The 27922-nt window shown below is 58.5% G+C and overlaps 1 protein-coding gene across 9 annotated transcripts; it reads left to right on the forward strand.

Moving 5' to 3' along the window:
* Window positions 1-81: 81 nt before the first annotated feature.
* Window positions 82-27887, forward strand: DHX34 (DExH-box helicase 34). 9 transcript variants are annotated; one of them, XR_010408208.1, is made up of 18 exons: window positions 82-239; window positions 4390-5326; window positions 7899-8210; window positions 10019-10273; window positions 12590-12692; window positions 13796-14013; window positions 16360-16534; window positions 18395-18588; window positions 19650-19751; window positions 20518-20742; window positions 20907-21080; window positions 21582-21699; window positions 22804-22910; window positions 24851-25135; window positions 25843-26019; window positions 26202-26340; window positions 26837-27080; window positions 27290-27887. XR_010408208.1 is itself a non-coding variant. In XM_045891831.2 (17 exons), the coding sequence occupies exons 2-17, from the start codon at window positions 4625-4627 to the stop codon at window positions 26968-26970; spliced, it is 3420 nt and encodes a 1139-aa protein (XP_045747787.1). In that variant the 5' UTR covers window positions 82-239; window positions 4390-4624; the 3' UTR covers window positions 26971-27887. The 9 variants fall into 9 exon arrangements, 7 of the variants coding, with proteins under 7 accessions (XP_045747787.1, XP_064437324.1, XP_064437325.1 ...); XR_010408209.1 differs by having other exon boundaries at window positions 27430-27887; XM_045891831.2 differs by having other exon boundaries at window positions 26837-27887.
* The last annotated feature ends 35 nt before the right edge of the window (window positions 27888-27922 follow it).

Here is a 27922-nt window from a genome sequence, read left to right on the forward strand (position 1 = left end):
CCGCCGACCTCTAGACGGCGCAGCGTCACCCCTGGCACCCCTCGAAGAGAGGCGGAGCTGGAGCGTGTTGTGCGCAGGCGCAGAGTGCGTTTTGGCCGCTCCCAGTTGCACACTGGCTCCTCTGCCTGCGGCGGGGTGGGGCCTGGCAGTGAAGGCGGCGCGCGCAGGCGCAGAAGCGGCTTCGGGCGCGTGAGGGGCGCTGGGGACCGGAAGTTGGAGCGATTCCGGCTGTTAGTGAGGTGAGGGTGGCGGGGCTGCTGTGCGGGGCCGTGGCGGCGGAGGCGGTGGGTGTCCGACCGGCTTGGGTAGTTGGGGAGCGAGCCGAGGGGTGGGGAGGGAAGTTCCAACATGGGAACATGTGTTGGAGGAGACATGGGGCCCGGGAGAAGCGGACGGAGATGGAGCCTGAGCGCCCCGACAGCACCTGGGCGACACAGAGACTCGAAACTGGAAGAAATGGGAGCCACGAAAAGAAGCTCGGAGAAGCTGAGGGACCGAGAGACGGGGAGGCGGAGAGAGGACGGAAGCCGCAAACTGGGGCCAAGGAGCTGATGGGGTCCCCCCCAGAGCGCCTCCCAGAGGCTGCAGAGAAATGTGGTCGCACCGTGAACTTGGGGAGGTGGGAAACTAGCGAACAGAAAGAGACTGAGGAAGAGGGCGGTTCAAACGGAGGAACAAAACACTCGTTGACCTTAAAAGTTATTTTACCAGCCAAAATGGGTTTACTTGGGGATAACTGCGAGTTGCAACTTGGGACAAGCCAGCTACAGCAAAAACCATTGGCTAGTCCAACCAAAGAGAAGATAATTTTATGGAGAAGGAGGAGGAAGTTGGGAGGGGTTGTTTTGAATGGAAAGTAGGTTGGAGAAGAGCAAGAGTTCGGGGTGTTGGTGGTTTCTCATTGGCTGAGTTGCTGGGGTGGTCGCTTTCTTGTGGGAGATGCAGCTGTACCTCCTTCCCTGTTGGCACCTGTAATTGATGATTCTTTCCTGTCGGCAATTCTGTTGGAGCCTATAATTGACAGTTCTTCCAGTACTAACTTCAGGTGGTATCGCAGGAGAGCTTCCCCCATCCTTCTGGCCTCGCAGCTCCATCTTAGACTTTTCTTCATTAATGGTGAGAGACTGATAGATAGAGATGGAGGCAGTGGCATAGGGAGAACCTGGCAAAAGCTGAATGGAGGGACTGAGAAAGGGGAAGAGCAGCCAAGGGAAAGAGACTTGGAGAGAAAGCCGGAGGTGGGAAGTGAGTGAGATAGATGGGAACTGGGTGATTAGGGCAGACCAGTGAAGAGAGCCATCTGGAGTGTGGAGAAATGGGGCTCGATGGAGAGAGCGTGCATTTGGTAAACTTGGAGAGCAAAGAGAACTGAAAAGACAGTGTCAAGTTTAAAAGCCAGACCACGGAGAATCACACTGAGAAGATGAAGAGGAATAAATGGGAGCCTGACTCCCTGGATTTGAATTCCTTGTCTCACTGTGTACTTAACCTGTCGTTGGCTCAGTACAATAGGGAGTGATAATAGCACCTTTTTTTTTTTTTTAAGATTTATTTTAAAGGAGGAGGGAGGGGCAGAGGGAGAGCGAGTCCAGCGATGTGGAGCTTGATCTCATGACCCTGAGATCATGACTTGAGTTGAAACCAAGAGACACTTAACCAGCTCTACCACCCAGGTACCCCAAATAGCACCTTTTTAACACGAGGAAAGTGTAGCTGTGTGTATGTATGTAGTTGTGCATATAAATATACATAGGTGATTTAGAATAGTACCTGATAAGTGAGGAGCGCTGTTAGCTAGTAAAGCGTCAGAACTGGGAGACAAAAGGTTAGGTGGGGAAATGCAGATGAATAGTCATGATGGAGGGAGAGGCAGTAATAGAGACTGGGAACTGGAGAGAGAGAAAAATGGAGCGTCAGGAAAAAAAAAAAACACGACTGAACAAGCAAGTGAGAAAGTCAGTTGGAGAAGTGACGAGGAATGGAAAGGGTCAAATGGAGAGGGCTGGTTGGAGAGAATATCAGACCTGAAGATAAGAGAAACGACGAGAGACGCGACCAGACTATGAGAGGGAAGAGGGGTGAGCATGGTGAGCTGAAAAAAACAGGCTGAGACATGAGGATGGCCAGCCAGAGAGGGGAGAGCTCAGAAGCAGAGAAACTCTGCAAGCCATCACCAAGAGACCCAGAGATGGACAGAGACACTGTGGCAGAGAATCGAGGGGACCCAGGAAATCTACAAGGTTGAGACTCCAGAGCCATGGTACTCAGTTGGGCCCACGTGCGCATAGGCAGCTTGCAGCTGGGAGGAATGCTCATTTCATTCCGGATCCTTTTCTCGGGATCCCGGGCTCAGTATCCATAGCCTTCTAAGGCCTTTTCCTCTTACTGCCTCCCTTCCAGCAGGAGTTACCTATGAAGCCACTCTAGCATCACCTAACCCAGGTGTTTACCAGAAAATGTGCTCCCATGGGAAACCACTCTGCCAGCTCACAGATGCTTCATCAGTAGAAACCCCCCTTCTGGCTCTAATTACTCCCAGGGATGGCCTGAGTTCCCCCCTGAGACTGCAGAGATCGAATCTCTGAACTGTGTTCCGTGATGGCCCTGAGAGACTGCAGGGAGAGTGGGTGAAAGCATTGCTAATTCCAGATGAAGGCGAATTGTGGCCTTTTTTTTTTTAATTCTAGAGAGGGGTGGGGGAGGGGCAGAGGGAGAGAGAATCTCAAGCAGACTCCCTGCTGAGCATAGAGCCTGGTGCGGGGCTCGATTCCATGACTCAGATCATGACCTGAGCTGAAACTAAGAGTCAGACACTTAACCAAATTAGCTACCCAGGAGCCTCAAATTGTGGCCTTTTGAGTGTAGTTTTCCAGGCTGTATGCCCTGGTTCCTGTCACTGATTTTCCATGTTAGTCATCACTGCGAGAAAGAGTGGACTTGAATTCTAGTTACTGTTTAGCTCCTCTGTCCCAGGGTAGGCGATAAGCATTGCAGTGTTTGGAAGTAGGTATTATCCCCATTTTATGGGTGAAGAATACAGCCTCAAAATAGTTAATTTGCAGGTGGCCACACATCTAATAAATGATGAAGATTCGGAGATTCAGAGATTCAAACCCAGATCTGCCTGACTCCAAAACCTATACCAAGGAAGGTTTGAATGCTCTTAAGGTCATAAACTTAAAGAATCTGGGTGATGGGCTTCACTCCATAAAATTGTACATACGTTAGGACTTAGGCAGCTGAGAGAAAACCAACTTTGCCCAAAAGACATTTTCTTGTGTAGCTGAGAAGTGGGGGTTGGAGTGGACTAAGCCAAGCTCCTCTCTCTCCCACTTCTCCTCCTAGTTCCTCAGTGGCCATCCTGGCGCGTCCTTCATTGTGCGCATGTGCAGGCTTTTCTCTAGGATGGGTTTCTAGGAAGGACTCGGGGGTTCAAGAGCTACTACTACAGACAGCTGCGGGTTGATACGTCGTCCTAGTGTAAATGCCAGAGAAAGGCCGTGATTGGCTCCCTGTGGGTCATGTGTCCGCCTCTCGCACCAATGAACGGTTGAAGGAGGAGGAGTCGGGTGCCGTGATGGGCCAGGCCTTTGTCGCTTGCCCAAGCAGTAGGGGTTCTCTGACTTGGAGCCGTCAGAACCGTGTGGAATCCAGGAAGGACTGCTTTTCAAAGGTGGGGAGAGGGGGGGTGGTGGGTGCTGTTACCAGAAAAGGAAGGAAGGAAGGGAGGAAGGGATGTGCCAGGCAAGCAAAGACCGCGTCTAACCTAACACTTGCAAAATTGTGCACTTGATTTCAAAGCGTTCCTAGATGTCCTGAAGCTCAGGGACCTCAGATGAAGAACACTTGCCTTACTCTTCATTATACCACACCCCTCTTGTGTCATTGCCGCTCGTGACAGGGTTCTGTTGTCGATTGGCCCCGTGACCCACCCTCCTTCAGGTTTCAGCTCAAACATCTCTGGGCATCCTTCCCTGACTCCCAAGTATGGTCAGGCAGCTCCTGTGGGCTCCCACGGCCCAGTCACTGGATTGTCTGTCTCTCGCCTGTGACCACGACCACATGTGAGGGCTCAGGATGGCCTTACTCATATTATCCGTCCTAGTCCAGTGCTTCCAGAACAGCAGGCTTTCAGGAAATGTTTCTAATTTTTTTTATTTTATTTTTTATTTATTTGCGAGAGAGAGAATGAGAGACAGAGAGCATGAGAGGGAGGAGGGTCAGAAGGAGAAGCAGACTCCCTGCTCAGCAGGGAACCCGATGTGGGACTCGATCCCTGGACTCCAGGATCATGACCTGAGCCGAAGGCAGTCGCTGAACCAACTGAGCCACCCAGGCGCCCCTCAGGAAATGTTTCTAAAAATGAATGTCTTCTATTCTCTCCTCCAGGCATTCTGGACCTGAAAACCCAGGATGGACTAGTGTCTGTCCCAGAGATCACTGCAGGAGTTGTGAGGGGCCCTGGGTGTCGCCAGCTTGAGCCAGGTTCCTGGGCACTTGCTCTGTCACTGCCTGTGGTCATCCTGGACCATCAACGAGGAGGGAGAGTGTCTCTTTGAAGAGAGCGTGGTTCCTTATTCCAGACACTGGCTTCTTACTGTGACTTGGAGATAGCACCAGTAGCATGCCTCCTCCCAGAACGAAGGAGGGCGGGGATCCCCGAGGCCGACACTGGGATCCCGGTGAGGAGGAGGCCCCCGAGAAATGGGACTGGAATTGTCCAGAGACACGTCGCCTCTTCGAGGATGCCTTTTTCCGCGATGAGGATTATATACGCCAGGGTTCTGAGGAGTGCCAGAAGTTCTGGGCCTTCTTTGAACGCTTGCAGAGATTCCAGAGTCTCAAGGCCACCAGCAAGCGGGAGAAAGACCCCGTGTGTCGCAAGCACAGCGTCCCAGCCCTGGCTGACCTGCCTCGCACTTACGACCCACGCTACCGCATCAACCTCTCGGTCCTGGGCCCCGACACCCGCGGCTCCCGGGGGCTGGGCAGGCAGCCCCCGGAGAGAGTTGCCGAGTTCCGCCGAGCCCTGCTGCACTACCTGGACTTCGGCCAGAAGCAGGCGTTCGGGCGGCTGGCCAAACTGCAGCAGGGGCGGGCGGGGCTTCCCATCGCCCAGTACGGGAACCGCATCCTGCAGACGCTGAAGGCGCACCAGGTGGTGGTGGTGGCCGGGGACACGGGCTGTGGCAAGTCCACTCAGGTGCCCCAGTACCTGCTGGCCGCCGGCTTCAGTCACGTGGCATGCACCCAGCCCCGGCGGATCGCCTGCATCTCCCTGGCCAAGCGTGTCAGCTTCGAGAGCCTCAGTCAGTATGGCTCCCAGGTGAGTGGGCCTTAGCCAGCTCTCCGGTGTTTCCAGCGCGACCTCGAGGCGTAGGCTGTTGCCCCTGTGGTCGTATCGATGAAAGTTAGCGGAGCACTTCCGGTTCTTCGAGAGACTGATCTACAGATTGACCTGAATATGGTCCAAACGAGAAAGGCACTAGCATTACCCATAACACTTTCTTAAATTTTTATTTTATTTTTGAGAGAGTGCGAGTGTGGGGAGCGGCCGAGGGAGAGAAAGAGAATCTCAAGCAGGCTCCACACCCAGTGCAGGGACCAATGTGGGGCTTGATCCCAAGATCATGACCTGAGCCGAAATCAAGAGTCAGATGCTGGGCGCCTGGGTGGCTCAGTTGGTTGAGCGACTCCCTTCGGCTCAGGTCATGATCCTGGAGTCCCGGGATCGAGTCCCGCCTCGGGCTCCCTGCTCGGCAGGGGGTCTGCTTCTCCCTCTGACCCTCCCTCCTCTCATGTGCTCTCTCTCTCATTCTCTCTGTCAAATAAATAAATAAAATCTTAAAAAAAAAAAAAAAGAGTCAGATGCTTAACTGATTGAGCCACCCAGGCGCCCCCCTCCCAGTATGACACTTTTAACAGCAAAAAATTGGAAATGTCCTAAATCATTCGTTTTTTAGCAGCCATAAAAAAAAAGAGTGAGGCTACTTTTTTATAATGATTTCTAGGGTTCTAATCCAGGTTCTGCCCCTTAAGAATCGTTACTGAAATTCTAATACTCTAAGCAGAAGAGTACGTGTCCTATGTAGCTCAGTGAATTTTCACAAATTGAATTCATTTATGTAACCAGCACCCCAGAAACCCTCTGTCCCCCACGTCCCCCCCGTTACTGCCCTGAGGCCCCAAGAGTTGTCACTATCCTGAGTGATAGATTATCTCTTAGATGATGACAGTTGAGTTAAAGAGGAAACACCACAGATCAATTTTGCCTCTTTTATTTACTTTTTATAAATGGAATCAAAAAGTGTGTTCTCTTTGGTGCCTGTCCCCTGTCGCCCGGTATTAGTTTTGTGGGACTTGTCTGTGGTCGAGTGTGTGGGTGCACACTGTCCTCCTGTTCTTTCTCGCTGCTGTTTGGTATCCCCTGGTGCAGACACCACAAGGCATTTGTCCCTTCTGCTGTTGACTGGAACTTGGGGCATCTCCAGCTTGAGGCTCTTGTGGAAAGGCGCTGCCATCAACATTCTAGAACATGCCATTTGCTGTCTGTCGGTACATATTTCCGTCAGGGATATAGCTAGGAGTGTGACCGCCGACGCGTCAGATCTGCAAGAACGTCTAGCTTTAGTGGATGCTGCCGAGCCGCTTTGCGAAGTGGTCGTACCCATCCACATTCCCAACTGGTGCTGTGTTCTACACTTGTTACAGTTAATCTTTCTCGTTCTAGCTTTTCTGGGTGGGTGGATCGTAGTAGCACATTTTAATTTGCATTTCTCTGACAACTAAGGGTTGAACGTGTGTATTGGCCATTTGGAGATCCTCTTTTCTGAAGTGTCTGTTCAAGTCTTTCTCCCTGTTTGTCTTTAGTGTTGTCTTTTTGTTCTCGATTTATGGGGTTTTAAAGAGGAGGGAAACGAGTCCTTTGTAGGATTTGTGTATTGCAGATCTTGTCTCCTACTCTGTGAGTTGTCTTTCATTTTCTGAATGCTGTCTTTTGATGACGGTGTCTTTTTATTTAAATACTGTTCAGTCTGTCATTTTCTTCCTGTGGTTGGCACTCTCTGGGTTCTGTTTAAGGATTATCCCCCTACTTTAAGGACATAAGGACATCCTACGTTTTTTCCTAAGGATTTTTACCTTTAAAACTATAATTTATCAGAAATTGATGTGTATGTGATACAAGGTAGGGTTAAGATCATTTCCTCACGGGGCGCCTGGGTGGCGCAGTTGGTTGAGTGTCCGACTCTTGGTTTCGGCTCAGGTCACGATCTCAGGGTCGTGGGATCGAGCCCCATGTGGGGCTCTGCGCTCAGCGTGGAGTCTGCTTGGGATTCTCTCTCTCCTTCTCCCTCTGCCCCTCCCCACTGTGCTTTTTTCCTCTCTCTCTCAAATAAAATTTTTAAAAAAGATCATTTCCTCTCAATACTGCCTTTAACTGTGTTTTGCCTTGGATGAGTGACCTCAGTTTCCCCATCAGTGAGGTGAGAATGGTGGTTTTTGCTTCTCACGTTGGCTGTGAGGATGAAATGAGTAGGGGGTGCCCATTCAGTGTTTACAGTAGTTCCCAGCAGAGTAGGGACTCAAAGGTGAACTATCCCCATGATCATTAATTAGTATATACGCAAGGCTCTGTGCCGACACTTTATGTGCATGAGCACGTACCATTCTCCCAGCATCGGGGCAGGGGGGAAATGTCTCTGAGGCACGGAACTGCTCGCCCCAAGTCAGCAGCACTAAGCGGCAGAGGTGACGTCCAGCCCCAAGCGTGCTGGACTCCAGAGTCTGATGGGGGCCGGGGAGCAGGGGCATTTGCTCAGATTTTCAGTTTGGGCGGGTGCGGGCTGGTGTTCAGGCGCGGGCTCCTATCCTGACCATCCCCCTCTCCCCCAACTCAGGTTGGCTACCAGATCCGCTTTGAGAGCACGCGGACGGCAGCCACCAAGATCGTGTTCCTGACGGTGGGGCTGCTCCTGAGGCAGATCCAGCGGGAGCCCAGCCTGCCCCAGTACCAGGTCCTGATAGTGGACGAAGTCCACGAACGGCACCTCCACAACGACTTCCTCCTGGGCGTCCTCCGGCGCCTGCTGCCCAAGCGGCCGGACCTCAGGGTCATCCTCATGTCGGCCACCATCAACATCTCGCTCTTCTCCAGCTACTTCGGTGGTGCTCCCGTGGTGCAGGTGCCTGGGAGGCTGTTCCCCATCACGGTCAGTGCTGCTCCCGTGTCCCCCAGTCCTCCCACCCGGTCTCTGGCCGGCCTGGACCTGTCCCTTCTCTCCTGCTCAGAGTCCCATCTTTCTGTGAAGGACATTCTTGCTCGTGCTCTCTCTTCTAAAGCTGTCATCTCCTGAGCATTTGCAATGGGCTGGGCAGGTGCTTGGTGCTTGTTGGAAGAGACCCAGTGAAGTAAAGCTATGAGTTCGTTCCTCTTATATAACAGTCCTGCTGGTCCAGGCTGCTGGGCAGCTCTGTTGCATGTGGTCATTCAGGGACCCGGGCTCCTCTTTTCTCCTGCTCTGCCATTGCACAGGGTGGAGCTGCTCAGTCTCCGCACTGTTGACATTTTGGGCTGGATAATTCTTCCATTGTGGGGGCTGCCCTGCGTGTTGTAGGATGTTTAGCAGCCTTCCTGGCCTCTTCCCACTAGCTGCCAGCGCCATTCTTCCCCCTCAGGGGTGATGGCCCAGAATGTCTCCAGATGTTACCAAATGTCCTCTGGGGGCAGCCCCCACCCCCCCTCCCCCCCCGCCCCCGCACCAAGCACCACTGTTCTAGGGAGCTGTCCAGGTCTGTCTGGTCAAAGCTTGCAGGAAGAGGGAAGGAGCCCTAGTCCAGGGGAAGGCCAGTTTGTCTTTAAGTTGGACGTGACCTTGCAGTTGTCTTGTTCTCATCTCCGTGCCCATCTGGTGCAAGGTGGGGAGGGCTGGAAGGTGCTCGCTCTCTCGCTAGGGGACGACGTGCCCAGGAAGAAAAGAGCAGAGTCTCTGGGGCCACTGTGGGTCTTGCACACCACTTGACACCCCCGACCTCACCCCGTCCCCACAGCGGTCCTGGGCAGGCCTGACTCCACACACGTCCTTAATCTCCCACCCCAGGTCTTTGGTTTCTCCGGAAACTTCTACCCTGACCTTTGCCCCCTTTTGCTCCAGCCTGTTTGCTGTGGCTCGCATAGTGGTCTTGTCGGGGATCAGAGTGAAGCCGCTAGCGTGGGGGAGCCCACGAGGGCGGCCCTCGCCACAGCCCTGGGGGGCCTGCGCCAGGGATTTCTGCCCCTTTGGGGTAAGACGGAGGTTCAGAGATGCGGAGCGGCAGAGCCGGGACTGGAATCCTGCTGGAATCCCAGATGTGGCCCCGGGCCAGGCAGCTTCTCTTCGCTCTTTCGGATCCCCTTTCCCCTCCCCACCTGTCTGTCTCCCCGCCCCCCCCCCATGGGTGGCACTCGTGGACCCCTCCCGCCTGGCTTCCCGGTGGCCCTGCGAGTCGGTCTATGCCTGCTCTCTTTGTGTTTGAAAGCCACTCCCTTCCCTCACAGGGGGAGTTGGTAGGAGTCCCGGAGTTCCCAGCACCAGGAAACCGCACTGCTCCTTGTGGTTGTGGGTTCTAAATACCCATCCGTCTGTCTTCCGAGCAGCTGTAAAAAAAAGGGGGGGAGCATGCTGTCTGAGAAGTGATTTCTCTAGGCTTTTGATCCTGACTCCGCCCTTAAAAATTCTGTTGTTGTTGAAGTTACCTGTCAAACCCGACGGAACGTGCGTGTCGCGCGTGGAGCTCAGCTAACTTTCACACTTCAAATACTTGCGTGCAGCCGGCACCCGGACTGCAGAACCTCGGACGTCCCCAGCGCCCCAGAAGCCTGGTTACCCCCATACGCTGTCCTTTTGGGACGTCCTCCTCTAACTAACTCGCTCAAGGGCGCCAGGGGTCCCCGCCGTCTCCCGCAGCCTGGGGTCTCCCTGCCCTGTGGCCCTGTGCTCGGGTGACAGGTGCGCCCCTGCCCGGGGCCGTCTCCCTGCAGGTCGTGTACCAGCCACAGGAGACGGAGCCAGCAGCGTCCAAGTCCGGGAGGCTGGACCCTCGGCCTTTCCTCAGGGTACTGGAAGCCATCGACAGCAAGTACCCCCCCGAGGAGCGGGGCGACGTCCTCGTCTTCCTCAGTGGCATGGCAGAGATCAGCTCGGTCCTCGAGGCTGCCCAGACCTACGCCGGCCGCACCCAGCGCTGGGTGGTGCTGCCCCTGCATAGCACCCTCTCCGTGGCCGACCAGGACAAGGTACCACGTGTGGCCAGGCCGGGGGGGTGGGGGGGTGGATGGGGGCGGGGGGCGGGGCGCGTCTGGCTGTATGGGAGGGGAGGGGAGGCCCGATTCGAGCACAGGTGTGGAGGTGGGAGTCTGCGAGCTGGGTGTGGGGAAGGGTTGGGAGGGGGCCGTCAGAGAGGCCGTCGGGTCACCCTGGTAGTTATTTGTTGCCGTATAACAGAGTCCCCCCAAACCTAGCAGCTTAGAGGAGTAAGTGTTCACCATCTCACATCACTCCCGCAGGTCAGGAGGTCGCGAGAGGCTTCGGTGGGTGCCTCCGGCCCAGGCTCTCTCCGGAGGGTGCAGCTGAGGTGTGGGCTGCCATCGGAAGGCTTGCCCGGGGCTGGAGGGCCCTCCTCTAAGAGGGCTCACTCACATGGCGGGCTGTTGGGTGGGGGCCTCAGTTTCCCTCCACGTGGGCTGCTTGAGTGTCCTCCCAGCATGGTGGCTGGCTCTCCCCAAGAGACCCAAGCAGAAGCCACAACGTCCCTTATGGCCTGGCCTTGGGCATCACGGCCCGTCATGTCTGCAGTGTCCCGTTAGTTGACCTGGGCTGCTCTGGTCAGGGGGAAGGTACTGGATGAGGGTGTGGATCCCGGGAGGCGAGCCACATTGGGGCCTTTGTGGAGGCTGACTACCACGGTTCTCTGCGGGGGGAAGGGGGAGGCCCTTCACTTCACAGTTAGTCATTGGTTGATTGAAGAAACCACCTTTGAGCACCTCCTTAGTGCCTCCCCTTGCGCCGAGGGGGCTCTTTGGGACACGCTGGGAGCCAAGATATGGCCCTTCCCCTCGAGTAGCTGCCGGTCTGTGGAGGGAGCTGGCAAGCAAGGATAATTTACAAATGGAAAAGGAAAGTTCTGGAAACGGGCACAGCTCTGTGAGAGCACAGTTGTGGTGGATTCAGGGAAGGCTTCCTGGAGGAAGAAACGTTCAAAACTGAGACCCGAGAAAGCCCCAGCCTAGGAAGGGGGCAGGGAGAAGAGTGCCCTGGCTAAGGTGTGTGGAGCATTGCTGGGTGCCGGCCGGAGTGGGCAGCTGTGTGCACGCCTGGCCTCATTGAGACCTTCCGGCAGCCCCGTCTGCCAGGGGCCGCTGTTACCCAGGACAGACACAGACACTGGGGCCGAGGCACTCGTGCAAAGTCACGTAAGTGGTGGAACCAGGCTTTGGAACGTGGTAGTTTGGCACCAGAGCCCACGCTCTTAACCAGGGGTTGCCAACTTCCTGTAAAGGGCCAGGGAGTACAGAGTTGTAGGTTTGTTTATTTGAGAGAGAGCATGAGAAGGGGGAGGGGCAGAGAGAGAGGGAGAAGCAGACTCCCTGCTGAGCGGGGAGCCTGACGCAGGGCTCCATCCCAGGACCCCGAGATCATGACCTGAGCTGAAGGCAGCCGCTTAACCAACTGGGCTACCCAGGTGCCCCCAAAGTCATAGGTTTTGTGAGCCATTTCGTCTCTGGCTCTACTCCTCTCTATCATTACAGCAGGAAGGCAGCCGCAGACTGACCCAGGTGAGGCTGTGCTGTGTTAAAACTTGATACACAAAAAACAGAAGGCTGGCTCTGGCCCCCAGGCCTAGTCGCAGATCCCCCACTCTTGACCACTGTGTTTGTCTCTTGGGCCTAAGAGAAGGGCTTGTGCAAAGGGCCTGCGGTGAGAGAAAGGTGGGGCCCCTGGGAGACCACCTGCAGGGTGTCTGGGGTCCAGACTGTGATGGGGAAGGCAGGCCGGGTGGTACTGAGAGGTGGGCAGGCCTAGGCCGCAGGGCCTTGAAGACCCAGTGTGGTGCTTGGGCTTTGTCCTGAGTGCTCCTGGGAGCCATGGGAGGGTTCTGAGCAAGGTGGGGAGCAGTGCCAGTTTGTGCTTTAGCAGATCCCTTTGCTGTGTGTGATCATGGATGGGAGACCAGAGACCAGGGAGGAGGCTGGGGCAGGACCTGGGTGGGAAGCGAGGGCCTGGACCAGGGCAAGACTGTGGGTTGGGGAGAACGGAATGAATTTCGGAAACGTCCAAGACGTGCAGGTGTGGCTGGAGCAGGGAGGGGCAGGGGAGCCAGGACAGCCCAGATTCCTGGCCCACGTGGAGTGGTGGATGACGAGCTGTCTCTGAGATGGGGACCCGAGGAGGAGAAAAGTGTTCAGTGGGAGGCGCTGAGGCTATTCGAGATAACTGTAAGTGGGTGTGACGTGCCCGTGGGCCATCCAGGAGTCGTCAGGGAGGCCACCAGACACGGGTCAGCAAGGGTCAGCTAGTCTCAGATGTCACCTCCTCCTCTGCCCCCCCTTCAGGTATTTGACGTGGCCCCCCCTGGAGTTCGGAAATGCATCCTCTCCACCAACATCGCCGAGACTTCTGTCACCATTGATGGGATCCGCTTTGTAGTCGATTCTGGTAAGAGCTGCTCCCCGCCACCCCTCAGGCCCTAGAGAGAAGTGTGGGGTCTGGAGATGTGCAAGTGCAGTGAGGGAACTCTGGACCAAAGCAGGGAGTAGGGGGCCTTAGGGCTGTGGGGCAGCGGCAGCATCTTCTCAGACATTCCAAGCTTGCTCCTGCCTCAGGGCCTTTGCACTTACTGTTGTCCCTGCCGAGAGCAGTCTTTCTCCAGATATCCACAGGGCTCACGCCCTCATTTCAGGGCCTGCATAAATGTGCCGCCATAAGAGAGGCCTACCTTGTCCACTTTTGTGATTCCCCCTCCTCCTGCCACTGTTGCTTTCCTTATGAGACCTGTTGTTCCCCAGAATATGGGCCTTATATTTCATATCTGTTGACCTATTTCTTTTCTGTCTTCCCAACTGGACCGTTGTCTGGGAAGTCAACGTAGCGTAGCGTAGCGGTTGGGAGACGCTGGGGCCAGCCTGGCTATGTGACCAAGGTTGTGTCGCTGAGACCATGTGTATTTGCTCATTTGTAAAATGACAAGAATAGCAGAGCCTCCCTCGGTTTTGAGGATTCAGCGAGCGAATTCTTCCCCTGGGTACTATGGATGGTGCCTGGTGCTGAGTGAGCACTCTGTGTTAGCAGTGAGCTTATCGTACCGAACCTGGGAGCGGTAAAACATTGTCACTTTATGTACCATCAAAATTTAAAAATGCCGGCCATTAAATGTGGACGTGGCTTTGCTCTCAAGGTGCGCCCCGTTTTCAGAGACTGTGAAAGTGGACAGAGTTGGTCTTAGAGTTGATGAACTCTGTTCTGTTCAGCCCCGGGAGAGCAGGGACAGCGATCACAGCGGCGCCTCGCACGCTGCCTGGCACACAGCAGGCGCCTAATAATAACAGTTGGATGACCAGGCTGCTGAATACACAAGCAAGAGATGGGGGAATGAGGAAACAAAAGGCTAAATCAACGAAGCGTCAGGGTGTCAGGGTCGAGGCTAAACAAGCTCTCTGTCTGCGTCAGTGGAATGAAGGAGGCGAGGGCGTCAGGGACCGAGCGGAGGTGCGCCCCCCGCCCCCCGTGGCTGCCGCACCGAGTCTCCCATCCCCGTGCAGGGAAGGTGAAGGAGATGGGCTACGACCCACAGGCCAAGCTGCAGCGGCTGCAGGAGTTCTGGATCAGTCAGGCCAGCGCCGAGCAGCGGAAGGGCCGGGCCGGCCGCACGGGCCCCGGGGTCTGCTTCCGCCTCTATGCTGAGTCCGACTACGACGCCTTCGCCCCCTACCCCGTCCCGGAGATTCGGAGGGTGGCGCTCGACGCGCTGGTGCTGCAGGTGAGGCCTGGGTGGGGAGGGGGCCCCTCAGCCGGGACCCACCCTGGGGTTTCAGGGCCGGGAAGGGCACGGGAGCTCATGGCTTCCAACCGTCCGGGCCCCCTGGCAAGGAGAGGATTGTCCCGGGGTCCACAGGCTCGTGGGAAGAACCTCGTGACTCCGTCAATGCCGTCAGCTGGGACAGAAAATCCGCCCGGAAGTGGCTCTTGAAACCGGGGCTTCTCCGTACATTTTACGTCCTGGCTCTTAGCTCGTTAGTCAGCTTTGCTTCGATCAGGGAGCTGTACCAAATGGGCCCGCTCGCCGAGCGGCCGGCACACAGAATCTCGGTCCTCGGGGTGGCGGGCGGTTTCTTTTCTCTGGGGACCCAGGCCCCTTCCCCGTGTGGCTCTGGTGGAGGGGAGGGAGCGTGGGAGAGGAGCTTGGGAGGGTTGGAGGGCCAGGCCCCTCCACTTGCCTTGCCCTGGTTAGCGCTCACACCCGCGGCTGCTGGGGAGCCTGGCCGGTGTGGGCTCTGGGCTCTGGGCTCTGGGCTCTGGGCTCGGGCAGAAGAAGAAGGGCCGACGGCTTCCACAGCAGGCTCCCCCGGGGGGCAGCGGCCGGGAGCACCAACCAGCCCCCTCCCTGTGGGTGATGCACCCTCGTAGTTCCTGTTTTGTTTGATTTCATTTTTCAAAAATGCTGCTTGGGGCCCACCGTGTGAGTTCCTGACCCATGGGGCCTGACCGATATGGACGATGGACCGTTTCACAGCGGAGCAGTCCCCAGATGGGGAGGCGGCAGGCTCGGTTGTTTAAGTGGGTCAGTGATGTCCTACAGGGCTCGGGCTCGTTCCAGCCTTTTCCATCTTCCGTCCGTCAGCGGCTCTTCCAAGCACAGTGATGGCAAAGGTGACGCTGGATAGAGAGCGCTTGCCTCGCACTTGCTGTGGGCCAGGCGCCGTCCTCGGTGTTGTCTGTGTAGAACTGTTTGGATCCCCGCAAAAACTAGACGGGAGGTTGTCTTATCATCCCAGTTTCTGCACGAGGAACCAGTCGCACAGAGACGTGATTTAAGTTGCCCCAGGTGTGTCCCAGGCGGTCAGAGCCCGGGTTCCATCTGGGGCTGTCGGGCTCCGAGCTGGCCTCAGGCGTGCCACCTGGCTGTGGCAGCCATGACATCACCACCACCTCGACCATCCAGAGGCAGAGGCAACAACTGCCCCTCCACGTGGGTCTCATTTTTAAGACCCTGGGCACCTTTCCCTGAAGGCCCCTGGCCGCTCTCCCATCCCTGTCTCGTCGGCAGCACTGGGTCATGGGTGTCTCCTGGTTGACCTGGAAATGCCCAGGGCCGTGGCCTTGGCTGAGTAGCTCAGAGCGGGGATTGCTGGCCCCGGCTACACAGTAGAATCACGTAGAGAGCTTAAATTTAAAAAATCTGGCCTTACCCCTCACCCAGAGCTTCTAACGTAAAGGGTTTTTTGTTTTGTTTTGTTTTCATGGGCCCTGGATGTTTGTCCAGGCAGCAGGGAGGGAGGTGGACCGGCTGCTTGCTGGGTGGCCAGCCCAAGCTGTGGTGCCCGCCAGATGAGGCCCAAGTCAGCAGATGACCTCGCGGCAAGGTTGGCTAGAGCCCCTGGGCCCTTCCTGCTCTCTCCCGGCCCCATGAGCTGCCACGCCCACCTTTCCTCCATTCGGTCCAGAGAGGGGATGGTTGCTTCTGCCTTGCCAGGCCCGGTGATGGGTGCATGCTTTACTTGATTCCCCCACACCCTGCTGCCCCTCTGGACCTCTGAATTAATGAGGATTCACTTTGGTCCACGGTGAGAGAAACCCAACTCAAACTACCGTGAGCAGAAAAGAGGATTTCACGAGGTTGTGCATCCATCGTGGGGGGTGGTCTGGCTTAGGAATGACTGAGGACTTCTTCATCTGCTGTGCTTGGGCTAATCTCCAGGCAAGGGAAAAATAATCCCAGCAGCTCTGGGCTTCCACGCTGGCCCCTCACAACCAGAGAGGAAGCCAGAACTTCTCTCTCCCACTGTCCGTTTGCAAACGTCCCTGGGAAGATCCTGATTGGCTCAGCTCAGGTCCCATACTCATTCCTTGCTCGGTTGCTGTGTTGAGGGGCTGAGAAACCAAGATTGGTCCAGCTTAGGTCCTGTGGCTTGCTCTGCGGCCACGGTCCGGGAGAAGAGGTGCTGGACAGACAGACAGACAGTGGCCCTTCTCCCCTGCCCCGTGCAGAGGGCCTTGGCATTGGGAGTTTTAAGGTAGCATGAGTTTATGATCTGTGAGCCCCCAGCCAGTGCTCCATAGTAGGTCCTGTGTCCCCCATTCCTGGGGGGCTCAACTGTCATTCCAGATGAAGAGCATGAACGTGGGGGACCCACGAACCTTCCCTTTCATCGAGCCCCCACCACCAGCCAGCCTGGAAACGGCCATCCTCTACCTCCGGGACCAGGGGGCCCTGGACAGCTCTGAGGCCCTCACCCCCATCGGGTCCCTACTGGCCCAGCTGCCGGTGGATGTTGTGATTGGTGAGGACTTCCTTCAGAGTGGTCACCCAGGGCGCTGGGAGTGGCTGCGGGGACCGTTCATGCTCTGAGCGACTCGTAGGGCCAGCCTGTTCCTTCTCTGGGCCCCGTCGGTTCGGTCACGAGTTCCCTGTTCCGGGCGCTGGGTTACAGCAGTAAACAAACAGGCCCCTCTCTTCCCCACACACCCTGTTCCCAGCTCCACCCTGGTGTCCCCTCTCTTGGTGTCGTAAGGATGTCAACATGGCCTGCCTCTTCCTGCTCATCTCTGAGTCATCCCTGCCCCTTCTGAGAAACTCGCTGACTGTGTTCTGGTCTGATTGTCCTGACTCGAGACGTTCTAGAGGCTCCGTGGCACACAGAGTATTCCCAGGCGAGCAGGACTCCTTGTGGCACTATTGGCTGGGCATGATGCTCCACAGAACCTTCTGCCCATGTTAACATCATTAACGTCCCCTTCAGTGCACCATCCTGGAGCTTCAGGGGGGCAGGAGCCTGGGGACCACCGACCCTGAGGGCCTCTCGTGGTTATGAAGGTGGTTCTGTTTGTTTGAGGACACAGGGCTAGAGCAAGGGGAATCCGATCTGAGAAGAAAAAGAACGTTCTGTGAGCATCGGCCGTGTGTCAGTGAAAGGCTCTGTGGGCCTTCTGTCATTTCACCCTCACCTGGGGAGGGGAGGGCCTTTGGTCACCCCTTCTGTACAGACGAGGAAGTTGAAGACTGGCCAGGGACAAAGATCTGCACCCAAGGGCCTGGAGCAAGCAGGCAACAGGGCCTGGATTGGATCCGCGTGACGTGGGAGTAACTCAATCCAGCCTCAGAGATAGGTTGTCACTCACTTGCTCAGGGTCATGCTGTGGGCAGAGCTGGGAGGCACCCCAGCCAGGCGGACACTGTTGGTCCCCAAGCCCTGCGGGGACTCAGTGCCGGGAGCCTCCGGGCCCGGATGGCTCAGTCACCGTGCTTCGTCTGCGCCAGGTGGGGCGCCGAGTGCTTCCCGGCGTGGCACGGTCCGTTCTCATGGCAGCCAGACGCCGCTGTTAGCCCATTTCAACGACGGGAAGACAGAGGCGCAGAGAAACGGAGGGACTTGCCCAAGGGACAGAGCTAGAGGGTTCTGGGACAGCCTCGTTTTCTTGCCCAGCTTTATTTTACGAGGCTAGATGTGTAACAGGAACTTTCCAGAAAGGCAGCCAAGGGGACCAGAGAGGATGAGTCAGACGCGTGTTACGCAGGCCGCTGAGCACGGGGCAGGTAGGCGAGGGCCTGGTGGTGCGGACCAGGGGCCTGCTGCTTCCGTCTTGCCCTGTCTTCCCTGCTCCCACTCCCCCCCCTTCCCCTCTCCCCCCACCTCCACCTTGAATTAAACAAAGATGGCAGGAGAGGATCCAGCGGAGGCAGGCGCAGAAGTCAGTGCCCACGGTGTGCCTGGCTGGCTGTTGGGGCTCATGGGGAGTCCCGTTCTGGAGGGAGGAGGGAGAGACCGTGGGGGGTCAGAGCGAGTGCCGGAAGGAACACGAAGCCAGGAGGGGGTTGTGGGGGCGTCAGTTGTGGAGAGGAGAGCCAGGTGGGTGGGGGCAGTGCTGCCGACAGCAGCCAGCTCTCAGACGGTGCCCACCTGGGGCCCGAGGCAGTGAGACTGAGGTGACCTCCGGCCTACAGATGGGGAAACTGAGGCCTTGCCCAGACTCACGTGACTGGGAAGCAGCATGGGCTTGATTCTGTCCCTGTGGCTCCCGAGGCCTTTGCGGGCCAGGCGGAGGGGGTTTGAAGCTGGCCGGGGGTGGGGGGTGGGGGGTGGCCGTCCCGGAGCCCAGGAGGCTCAGCTCGGTGTCCGCGCACCTCTTCCCGCCCCCGCCAGGGAAGATGCTGATCCTGGGCTCCATGTTCCACCTGGCGGAGCCCGTGCTCACCATCGCGGCTGCCCTCAGCGTCCAGTCGCCCTTCACCCGCAGTGCCCAGAGCCACCCGGAGTGTGCGGTGGCACGGCGGCCCCTGGAGAGTGACCAGGGGGACCCCTTCACGCTCTTCAATGTCTTCAACGCCTGGCTGCAGGTGAGGCCGGCGGCGGGGCCACCGCTGTCTGTGACATTCTGCGTGCGGCCAGGGGAGGCCCGCTGCCCTGCCGAGGACCCCTGAGCCCTCTGCAAACTGGAAGGGCCCCGTCTCCACCATTCATTCCCAGGGCCCAGCCTCAAGGGGAGGCTGGTGGTGGTTTTGTATTTTTTTAAAGATTTTTATTTCAGAGAGAGAGTGTGCATGTACAAATGTGGGGGAGCAGCAGAGGGAGAAGCAGACTCCCCACTTAGCAGGGAGCCTGATGCAGGGCTTGATCCCAGGATCCCGGGATCATGACCTGAGCCGAAGGCAGACGCTTAACCGGCTGAGCCACCCAGGCACCCGAGGCTGGGGTTTTTATTTTTATTTATTTTTAAAGATTTTATTTATTCATTTGTGACACAGAGAGAGAGAGAGAGAGAGCATGAGCGGGGTGGGCGGGGGAGGAAGAGGGAGAGGGAGAAGCAGGCTCCCCGCTGAGTCAGGAGCCTGACGTGGGGCTCGATCCCAGGACCCTAGGATCACGACCTGAGCCGAAGGCAGACGCTTAATCATCTGAGCCACCCAGGCGCCCCCGAGGCTGGAGTTTTTAAAGCGCTGAATAAAAGCCCTGCCACCCAGGGGAGGGCCACACACTCCTAGGGTGGCACGTGTATATCCAGCACGTGCTCTGGGCCTGGCCCTGTGCCGGGCAGTGCTGGGGACTGGTGGTGACTAAAAGCACGTGGCCCTGCCCTCCTGGGTTGCACAGTCCCGTGCAGAGAGGCAGACCTGTCCCCGGACTGTGATCACCGAGAATGGGCTGTGATAGGCAGTCCAGGGGGCTGGGAGAGCCCAGAGGGGATGTCTGACCCAGTGTGGTCTGCAAGGGCTTCCTGTAGGAGGGGGCAGTGGCACTGAGACCTGGAAGAAGAAGGAGAACACATGTGTCCCTGCCTCTTATTCTTCAGGGGCTGGTGTTTGGGCCTGTGCTGGGGGCGTCCGGGCGCTGGGTCAGCCCTTGCACCCTTCCCCATCCAGCTAGGCCCTGACCCCCTGGTGTCCGGTTTTCCACCCAGGTGAAATCCGAACGGAGCAGAAACTCACGCAAGTGGTGCCGCCAGCGGGGCATAGAGGAGCACCGGCTGTACGAGATGGCCAACCTGCGGCGCCAGTTCAAGGTGAGGCTCGGGACCAAAGCTGGGAGGCTGGGAGGGGGAGGGGTAGTGAGTGTGGGTACACCACCCCTTTCCTTCTCTGATGGCGCAATCGGAGTCCCACCCTACACCCACCTCCTGCAACCCTCAGACACTCAGACGTGGGGTGGCCTGGGTGAGTCAAAGGGGGTGGAAATCCAGGAGGGCTTCCTGGAGAAGAGGCCAGGGTCAGCGGTCACATGCTACATCCTCACGAAGAACCTGGCCGCCTGGAGCAGGGGTGCTGAGCTCTGGGAGGCAGCAGGGGGCGATGGCTGGCACATCAGATCCGGAGCGGACGTCCCAGTGGCAAGTCCCAGCTCCATCATTCACTAGCAGTGCGATCCTGGGCAAGTTCCTGCACGGCCCTGGGCCTCAGCCTCCGTGCCGTCCTCTGAGGATTAAATGAGTTAATACACGAAGAGCCTTTAGGACAGGGCGAGTCCCTGGCGTCATCACTGCCCGTGACTGCGGATGGCCACACTGAGGCCCGGAGGGGGTGGTCACCCGACCGCGGCCTACCATGCAATTTTAGGAGCCTCCCCCCGATCGGGGACCGCGGATGTTCAGGCCGTTCTCGGCATCTCACTTTGTGTTGGCCTGCAGACCTGAGAGGGTGGTGAAAGGCAGGGGCCCCTTTCTCTGTGTCACACAGACATGACGTCCCGTGTCCTCTAAAACAGAGGGGCTGGCGGGTGGCAGGCCCTGTGTCCCTCACCTGGCGCCCCCCCCCCCCCCCCCCCCCCCCCAGGAGCTGTTGGAGGATCACGGGCTGCTGGCCCGGGCGCAGGCCGCGACACCAGGCGACAGCTACCGTCGGCTGCAGGAGCGCCGTGAGCGCAGGGCCCTGTACCACCTGAAGCGGCAGCACGAGGAGGGCGGGGGGCGCCGGCGCAAGGTGCTGCGGCTGCAGGGGGACCTGGACGGCGGCTCCAGCGACGAGGACCGGGGGCCCGGCGACAGCGTGGACATCCAGGTGGGCTGCGCTCCGCTCAGGAGACCCGGCTCCGTGGACAGGACCTGGTCCCCGCACTCCGCAGCACCCTGGGGTCCACGTGTCCTAGCGCCAGCCCCTTGGGTACCGGGCTGGGCCCCCCGGGAACCCACCATCCCCACCCCCCACCCCGCATTTCCCCCCAGGACGTGAAGTTTCAGCTGCGTCACAGCCTGGATCAGCTGCAGGCGGCCACCAGCTCAGCCCAGGACCTGACGCGGGACCAGATGGCCCTGCTCAAGCTGGTGCTGGGCCGGGGCCTCTACCCGCAGCTCGCCGTCCCGGATCCGTTCAACAGCAGTCGCAAGGACTCGGACCAGGTGGGCCTCCTCCTTGCGCCCTGGACCCGCGTGCGCGTTGTCACTCAGCACGCCTTCCCAGCCCTGCTCGGTGCTGGGGACTTGGCGGCTATGGGAACAGTCCTGGCCCTGCCCTCACGGGGCTCCGGTGCAGTGTGGGGGTGTCAGGGAAGGCTTCCTGGAAGAGGGGACTTTTTTTTTTTTTAAAGATTTTATTTATTTATTTGAGAGAGCGAGAATGAGACAGAGCACATGAGAGGGGGGAGGGTCAGAGGGAGAAGCAGACTCCCCGCCGAGCAGGGAGCCCGATGCGGGACTCGATCCAGGGACTCCAGGATCATGACCTGAGCCGAAGGCAGTCACTTAACCGACTGAGCCACCCAGGCCCCCGGAAGAGGGGACTTCTGAGTGGAGACATGGACGGGGGAATCTGGCTGAGAGAGTGGAGGAGAAGGGTTCTGGGCAGTGGAGGAGTAGGTCCCAGGGCCTCTGTCACCTGGCATCCGCCTTTGGCCTCTGCAGATGTTCCACACGCAGTCCCAGCAGGGCACCGTGCTGCACCCCACATGCATCTTTGCCAGCAGCCCCGAGGCTCTGCACCCGCAGGAGCGGAAGGCCGGGGCCGGCCAGGCCAGCCGAGGTACTGTGAGTGCAGGCGGGGAGAGCAGAACCCTTCGGGAGGGGAGGGGCAGAGGGACAGGGACCTCGGGTTGTCCCTCACCCTCTGGGGTTACCCCCTGGCTCCCACCCACACTCTGCCTCCACTGGGGCTGCCGACAGGGGAGCGGCAGGTGTGGGGCCTTCGGGGTCCCAAAGCCAGACCTCTCGGGGAGTCGCTCCCAGGCGGAGCCCCGCCCCGGGGCGGTGGCGGCTGATGGGGCACTCTGGCCACACCCCCAGAGGCCGGAGCTTTTCGCAAGTAGAGGGGACCTGTCCCGTGGGCCCTGTGAACACCCCGGCTTAGTCCTGGCCGTGGGGGCACGGAAGGCAGCGTCCAGGCGCTTGGCCGGAGGGAGCAGCCGGCTGAGGCCGCAACAGGCCAGGCGGGGTCTCAGCCGGGCGCCCTCCCCAAGGCACAGGCACGAGCTCTGGGACGCAACTCCTCTCTGTCCTTGTTTGTAAACAAAGTAACCGCGTTAACCCCAAAAGCTAAGGTTTATGATTTTAAACATCAAAGATAGAATTTAAACTTTGCTCTCAGATCTTTAACTGTTGTAAATTCCCAGACAGTTCATCCTCTTCCTTTTACATTGTTTTTCCCTTTATTTTTTCATTTTGAAAAATCCCAGACCCCATCCAAGTAGAGAATGGGATGAGCCCTTGGTACCCTCACCCAGCTTCCTGCCACCCCGTGTCTTCCGTCACCTCACGTTTTTCTCCTTTTTGCTGGGATCAGGTCCCAGATGTCCTATCATTTAGTTTTGTGTATCTGATCATCCTTTTTTTTTTTTTTTTTAAAGATTTTTTTATTTGTCAGAGAGAGACAAAGCACAAGCAGGGGGAACAGCAGGTAGAGGGAGAAGCAGGGAGCCCAACGCTGTCCTATCATTTAGAAGTGTAAAAATAAGGACTTTTTTGCACTACAAGAACGCTATCGCACCTAACAAAAGTAGCAGTATTTCTTAACGTGTGTAAATGGCCCTGGGGGGACTGGCACCCTTGGGGGGACAGACCAGCGCAGGGGCTGCTGAGGGTAGGAGATCGGGTGGCAGGGTGCCCTGAGCTGCCCTGTGGACTGTTTCAGATGACAAGGACAAGATGAGCAGCAAGCACCAGCTCCTCGCCTTCGTCTCCCTGCTGGAGACCAACAAACCCTACCTGGTGAACTGCGTCCGCGTCCCCGCTTTGCAGGTGGGTCCCAGCCCCGCGCAGCCCGACTCGCAGGTCTGACAACTGTCTCCCCGGGGCAGGAGGCCGGGGTGGGCCCAAAGAACTGCCCTCCCCCAGCTGGCTGCTGGCTCTGCATTTGTGTCTGCATTCCGTAAGCACTTGCTGAGCACCTGCTGTGTGCCCCAGACCTGTTGCAGGCAGTGAATAAGACCAGACCTGGTTCCCGCTGTCCCAGAGCTCACGTCCAGCTGGGGAGGATGGTAATAAGGACAGTAAAGCAGTGCCCTGTGATATGTTAGCAGATGAGGAATATTTGAGGAAAATGAATAGGGTAAGGGGGTTGGGGGGGGGTGAGGGTAGGGAACAGGCTGTAGTATGAAGTGATCAGAGTTTGGGCCTCATCGAGAAGGTGCAGTGGAACAAGGGAAGAAGGGAGGGAAGGAACCACAGAATACGTAGGGAGAAGAGTGTCTTGGAACAGCAAGTGTAAAGGCCCTGAGGCACACACATGCCCACCGTGACCAGGGAACAGTTGGACCAGAGGTGGTGAAGGGATGAGTGGCGTCAGAGAGATGAGGTCGGAGAGACTGGAACCCCCACCCCCCGGAGGGTTTGAGCAGAGCTGGAACAGGGTCCGATGTGGGGCAGTAGCAGGAGCCCAGCAAGGAGGCGACTGCAGTCATCTGGGGAGGAGAGGGTGGTGGCTGGCCCCGGGTGGAGGCCGAGGACACGCTTGGGTTGCGGGTAGATCGGGGTATGTGTCTGGAGCCAGGAAGGGAGAGTCCTGCAGGCATTAGCTGCCCTACCCCATGAGTTCCGCACGCCGCCATGAGACTCGGGGGGCATGTCGCTTGTCTGAGCCGCACAGTGAGCAGGGGACCCAGCCAGAGCTCCGGGGCCCCACGCCACACCTCATGGCTCCTCTGCCTGTCAGCTGGGGTCCCCGTAACCAGGCCCCCTCACTTCAACCCCGGGGAATGCAGAGGGAAGGGAGAAAGCCCACGGGCTCCCTGAGCCTCCGGAGATTTTGCCGGCGCCTTGCTCTCCGCCTGCGCCCGGAATGCTGACTCGAACCTGCTTGGTTCGTCTTCACTCAAACACGATCGAGCAGCTGCCTGGCACTAGGCACTGCTTCCTGATCTAGGTGTTGGGGATGCGGTCGTGACCAGAATCCCAACACGGCCCGCATCCCTGGGGCTCCCAGAGGCGTGGGGGAGGCAGAGAGTAGACAGAAACACCAAGAAATAGGGGCGAGAATGCCAGGTTCCCCCAGCAGCGCTAGAAAGGAGCAGAGCGGGGTTGCGGGGCAGCGTGGTGGCGCCGGGTAGGACTTCGGCGAGGAAGCAAAGATTCAGAGCGGAGATTCTCTGCCGCATGCTTGGGGTCTGACAGGGCGTTTCTCACACACACAAAAGAACAGCAGGCGGAGCAGATCCGTCCGTGTCCCCCCATCAGTCCGCTACAATAGCCGGGGTTTTTTCCATTTCCTGACACATTTTAAAGTAAACGGGCTGGAGTCAGGGCCCTCAGCATCTGTCCGTCAACTAGTGTTCAGTTCTTGTTTGTACATTTTGAGGGTAAAGCGTAGGTAGTGACATGTACAAACGGGAGGGATGCCGAACGAGGAGGTGTTGACAGAGCATCTGTGTGTGTTAGCTCAGCCCTGTGGTGACACGGGAGGATGACCCTGTCTTCTTAGAACCTAGTACAGTTTACACTTTAACCTTGGTTGGTCTCTCTCTCCAAGTACCAAGTTTGTTCTGTGGGGGCAGGGACCCTCGTTTGCAGCCGAGGCTGGAAGGGGGCCTGGCACACGGGGTGGGGGTGCAGTAGGTGTTTAATGGGAGGTGGACACATGGGGTCCACGGACAAGTGGGGAGAGGAATGAAGGGTGGGCAGGGGTCTGAGCTGGCCTCCTGCCCCGCACACCCACCGTCGACCTCCTGTCCCCTCTCTTCCAGTCCCTCCTGCTCTTCAGCCGGTCCCTGGACACCAATGGGGACTGCTCGCGCCTGGTGGCCGACGGCTGGCTGGAGCTCCAGCTTGCGGAGAGTGAGAGCGCTGTCCGCCTTCTGGCAGCTTCCGTGCGGCTCCGGGCCCACTGGGAAAGCGCCCTGGACCGGCAGCTGGCCCGTGAGGCCCAGCGGCGGTGGCCAGAGGTGGATCAAGAGGAGGCGGCGGCTCCGGTGGACCACAAGGAGGTGGCAGACCTGAGCAGGGACCTGCTGCAGTTTGCGGCGTCCAAGGTATGTGCTGCCTGGGCCAGAGGGACCGCCCGCCACGGGGCTTCAGAGTCCAGAAGGCCTGGCTTCCAGCTCCTTGTGGGGGTTTGCAAACCGGACAGGCCGAGGACAAGCCCAAGGTCACACAGCAGGGGAGGGGCAGAGCAAGGATTTGACCCCGGGAGCCCAGCTCCATAGACCGAGCCATTAGCCCCTGCGGGCCCCTCCCCACCAGTTCAACATGCATTTATTGAGCACCCACCACATGCGCTGTGTGAGCTACCCTCAGTAAGAGTTAAGGGCGTGCAGGCTGGAGAAGGAAGCTGTAAGTAGCCATCCGTTCACGGAGGGCACAGGGGAAGATCAGTTCCCCACCTCGTCAGCGGGGAGTTGGGAATTGCTCCTGATTCTACTGCGTGTGGATGGGGCGCAGAGAAGGGTGTGCACCAGAGTGATTTCCTGGAGCGGTGGGTCCAGGGAGCCAGGGCAGGGGGATCGGACCAACGTGCTGGGTGAGGATGGGCAAGGTGGCCCGGTGGCAGGTCTGGTTGTGGTCCCCCAGGTGACAGGGAGCAGAGAAGGGGCACCAGGGCGTGTGTTAGACAAGCCTGTGGTAGCCAGTGTCTGAGACTGTGATTGACTTAAGCAGTTGGCCCTCTTACTGAACCATCCAGGTGCCCCAACAGTGTCTCCCTGAGTCCATCTCTCCTTTCCTGTCCTTCCTTCCCCAGGTTCCCTACAGCCTCCGGCGGCTCACAGGGCTTGAAGTCCAGAACCTATATGTGGGACCCCAGACCATCACCACTGCCCCCAGTCTCCCCGGCCTCTTTGGCAGTTCTCCCCTCTCCCCCCACCCCACTAAAGGGGGCTACGCAGTCACTGACTTCCTCACCTACAACTGCCTCGCGGTAAGCATGGACCCCACTTGACCCATCAGCCCCCTGCCCCTGAAGATGGGATCTGAGGGAGTCCCGGCCTCCCCACCAGCCACGTCTCATCTTAGTGCAAAGACGTGGTTTCAGCATGGGGCCTCCCAACCCCGAGGGGTTCTGGGACGGGGCCACGTCCTGATGCAGCCTTCCTGCCCCAGAGCGACACGGACCTGTACAGCGACTGTCTCCGCACCTTCTGGACCTGCCCCCACTGTGGCCTGCACATGCCCCTGACGCCCTTGGAGCGCATGGCCCATGAGAACACGTGCCCTGAGGCCCCGCAGGACAGCCCCCCAGGTAAGAATGTGGGGCAGGCTAGGGCACTGTGGCCGCCCGCCCCTCCCACGGTGGTTTCCTGCGAGTCTGGGCGTTCATCCGCTCGCCACCTGGGGACTGAGGACAACCCCGGCTGGAGCCACATCAGAGACCAGGAGCCGGGGATGCGAGGGCCCAGAACGTCCCCTCTTTCTCATTTCGCTGTGTCTGTCGTTCTTTTCTCTGTCTCGGCCACACACCCCCATTGTCACCCCGGGGCATGCACCGCACACCTCCCGCCAGGGCTGGTCCGGGAGGCAGCAGTGGGTGTCCCAGGGGGTGACAGAGACACAAGAGACACAGAGTAAAGACTTGCCTGTGTGCATGTGTTAATCCAGGAAGGCTTCCCAGAGGAGGGAGAGCCCGGGGCCAGGAGAAAGCCTGAGCCCCCCCCGCCCCCGGGACTTGGGCAGGGGTGGGAACACGCGGTGGAGCCACCCGCCCCCCCACCCCCAGCCTCGCGTCTCCTCTCTCCTAGGGGCTGAGAAAGCCACCCCCGAGCCCCTCCCGAAGGTGTCTGCCCTGCAGCGGCCCTACCACTGCGAGGTCTGCGGGGAGGACTTCCTGTTCACGCCCACGGACGTGCTGCGGCACCGGGGGCGGCACCTGTGAGCCCGCCTGTCGCCCCGCCTATCGCCCCCGCCGGGCACCGGGGCCAGGCCCAGGACTCCCGCCCGAGCCCGCAGCCCGGGCCCAGCCCCGCAAGGAGGGGGTAGGAGAGTGTGAGTAAAGTCTCCGACGCGGCCTGGGCCCCGGGAGCCTGCCGCCGCCGCACGCCGGCCCTCCCCGCGGTCCGACTCCCGGCATCCGGGGCGCTGCGGGGCAGATGGGGGCGGGGGGGCCAGCAGGGACTTCAGATCCCAGGCAGAGGACCCTTCCCCCGCCGCTGCTCTCTCCCGAGTCTGTCCTCACGGGCCCTGCTTTTCCTCAGACTAGGGAGACCTGCGTTGTCCGTCTGCATGAGTCGCTTCGAGGACTGGGGGGGGGGGGGGGCACATCTGACACGGTCCCCGGGGCCGTTCCTGCTGCCGGGTCCTTGGCAGTTCTCACTTGTCCCCTCCGACCCCCCAGCCCGACCCTGCCGCACACATGAGAACCGCGGGGAAACCCCCTGAACCCTGGATGCTGGCAAATCCCACGGCTCCACTGAAAGAGAAAAGCGAAGGATGCAGGTTCCCAAAGCTGGCTCCAGAAGGGAGAGAGAACTATGTCTGGGCACTAAGGCCCAGACAAGAGCCCACTGCAGTATCCTGTGTGAACACAGACGCAAAGTCCTCACCAAAAGTTTAGCCAGGCCTATTCCCGGGTCTGTAAAAACGGCAGTAAGTCCATCATGGCCAAGTGGGGTTTGTTCTAGGAACTGTGTTGGTTTAACATTTGAAGACCAGTCAGTGGGATTCACCATATTAAAAACAAAGCATATCGGACAAATTTCAACACCCTGGGGCCTCGGGTAAACCCCTCGACCTCTCTGCTCTACCGTTTTTCTCTCTGACCAATAAACACAGCCCCACTCTTTTCAAATGGAACTCTTGGAAAGCCGTCATATTTTTCCCCCCGAGTC

Source organism: Mirounga angustirostris, unplaced genomic scaffold (genome assembly GCF_029215605.1).
Source record: "Mirounga angustirostris isolate CCGP_5_RB_7025 unplaced genomic scaffold, mMirAng1.0.hap1 SCAF_16, whole genome shotgun sequence".
Lineage (NCBI taxonomy): Eukaryota > Metazoa > Chordata > Mammalia > Carnivora > Phocidae > Mirounga > Mirounga angustirostris.

Bases quoted from the DNA above. Each gene is read 5' to 3' on its own strand.
- DHX34 (XM_045891831.2), top strand. From the start codon at position 4,625: ATGCCTCCTCCCAGAACGAAGGAGGGCGGGGATCCCCGAGGCCGACAC. The intron at 12,693-13,795 runs GTAAGAGCTGCT...ATCCCCGTGCAG, and splicing joins CCGCTTTGTAGTCGATTCTG to GGAAGGTGAAGGAGATGGGC. The intron at 16,535-18,394 runs GTGAGGACTTCC...CGCCCCCGCCAG, and splicing joins GCCGGTGGATGTTGTGATTG to GGAAGATGCTGATCCTGGGC.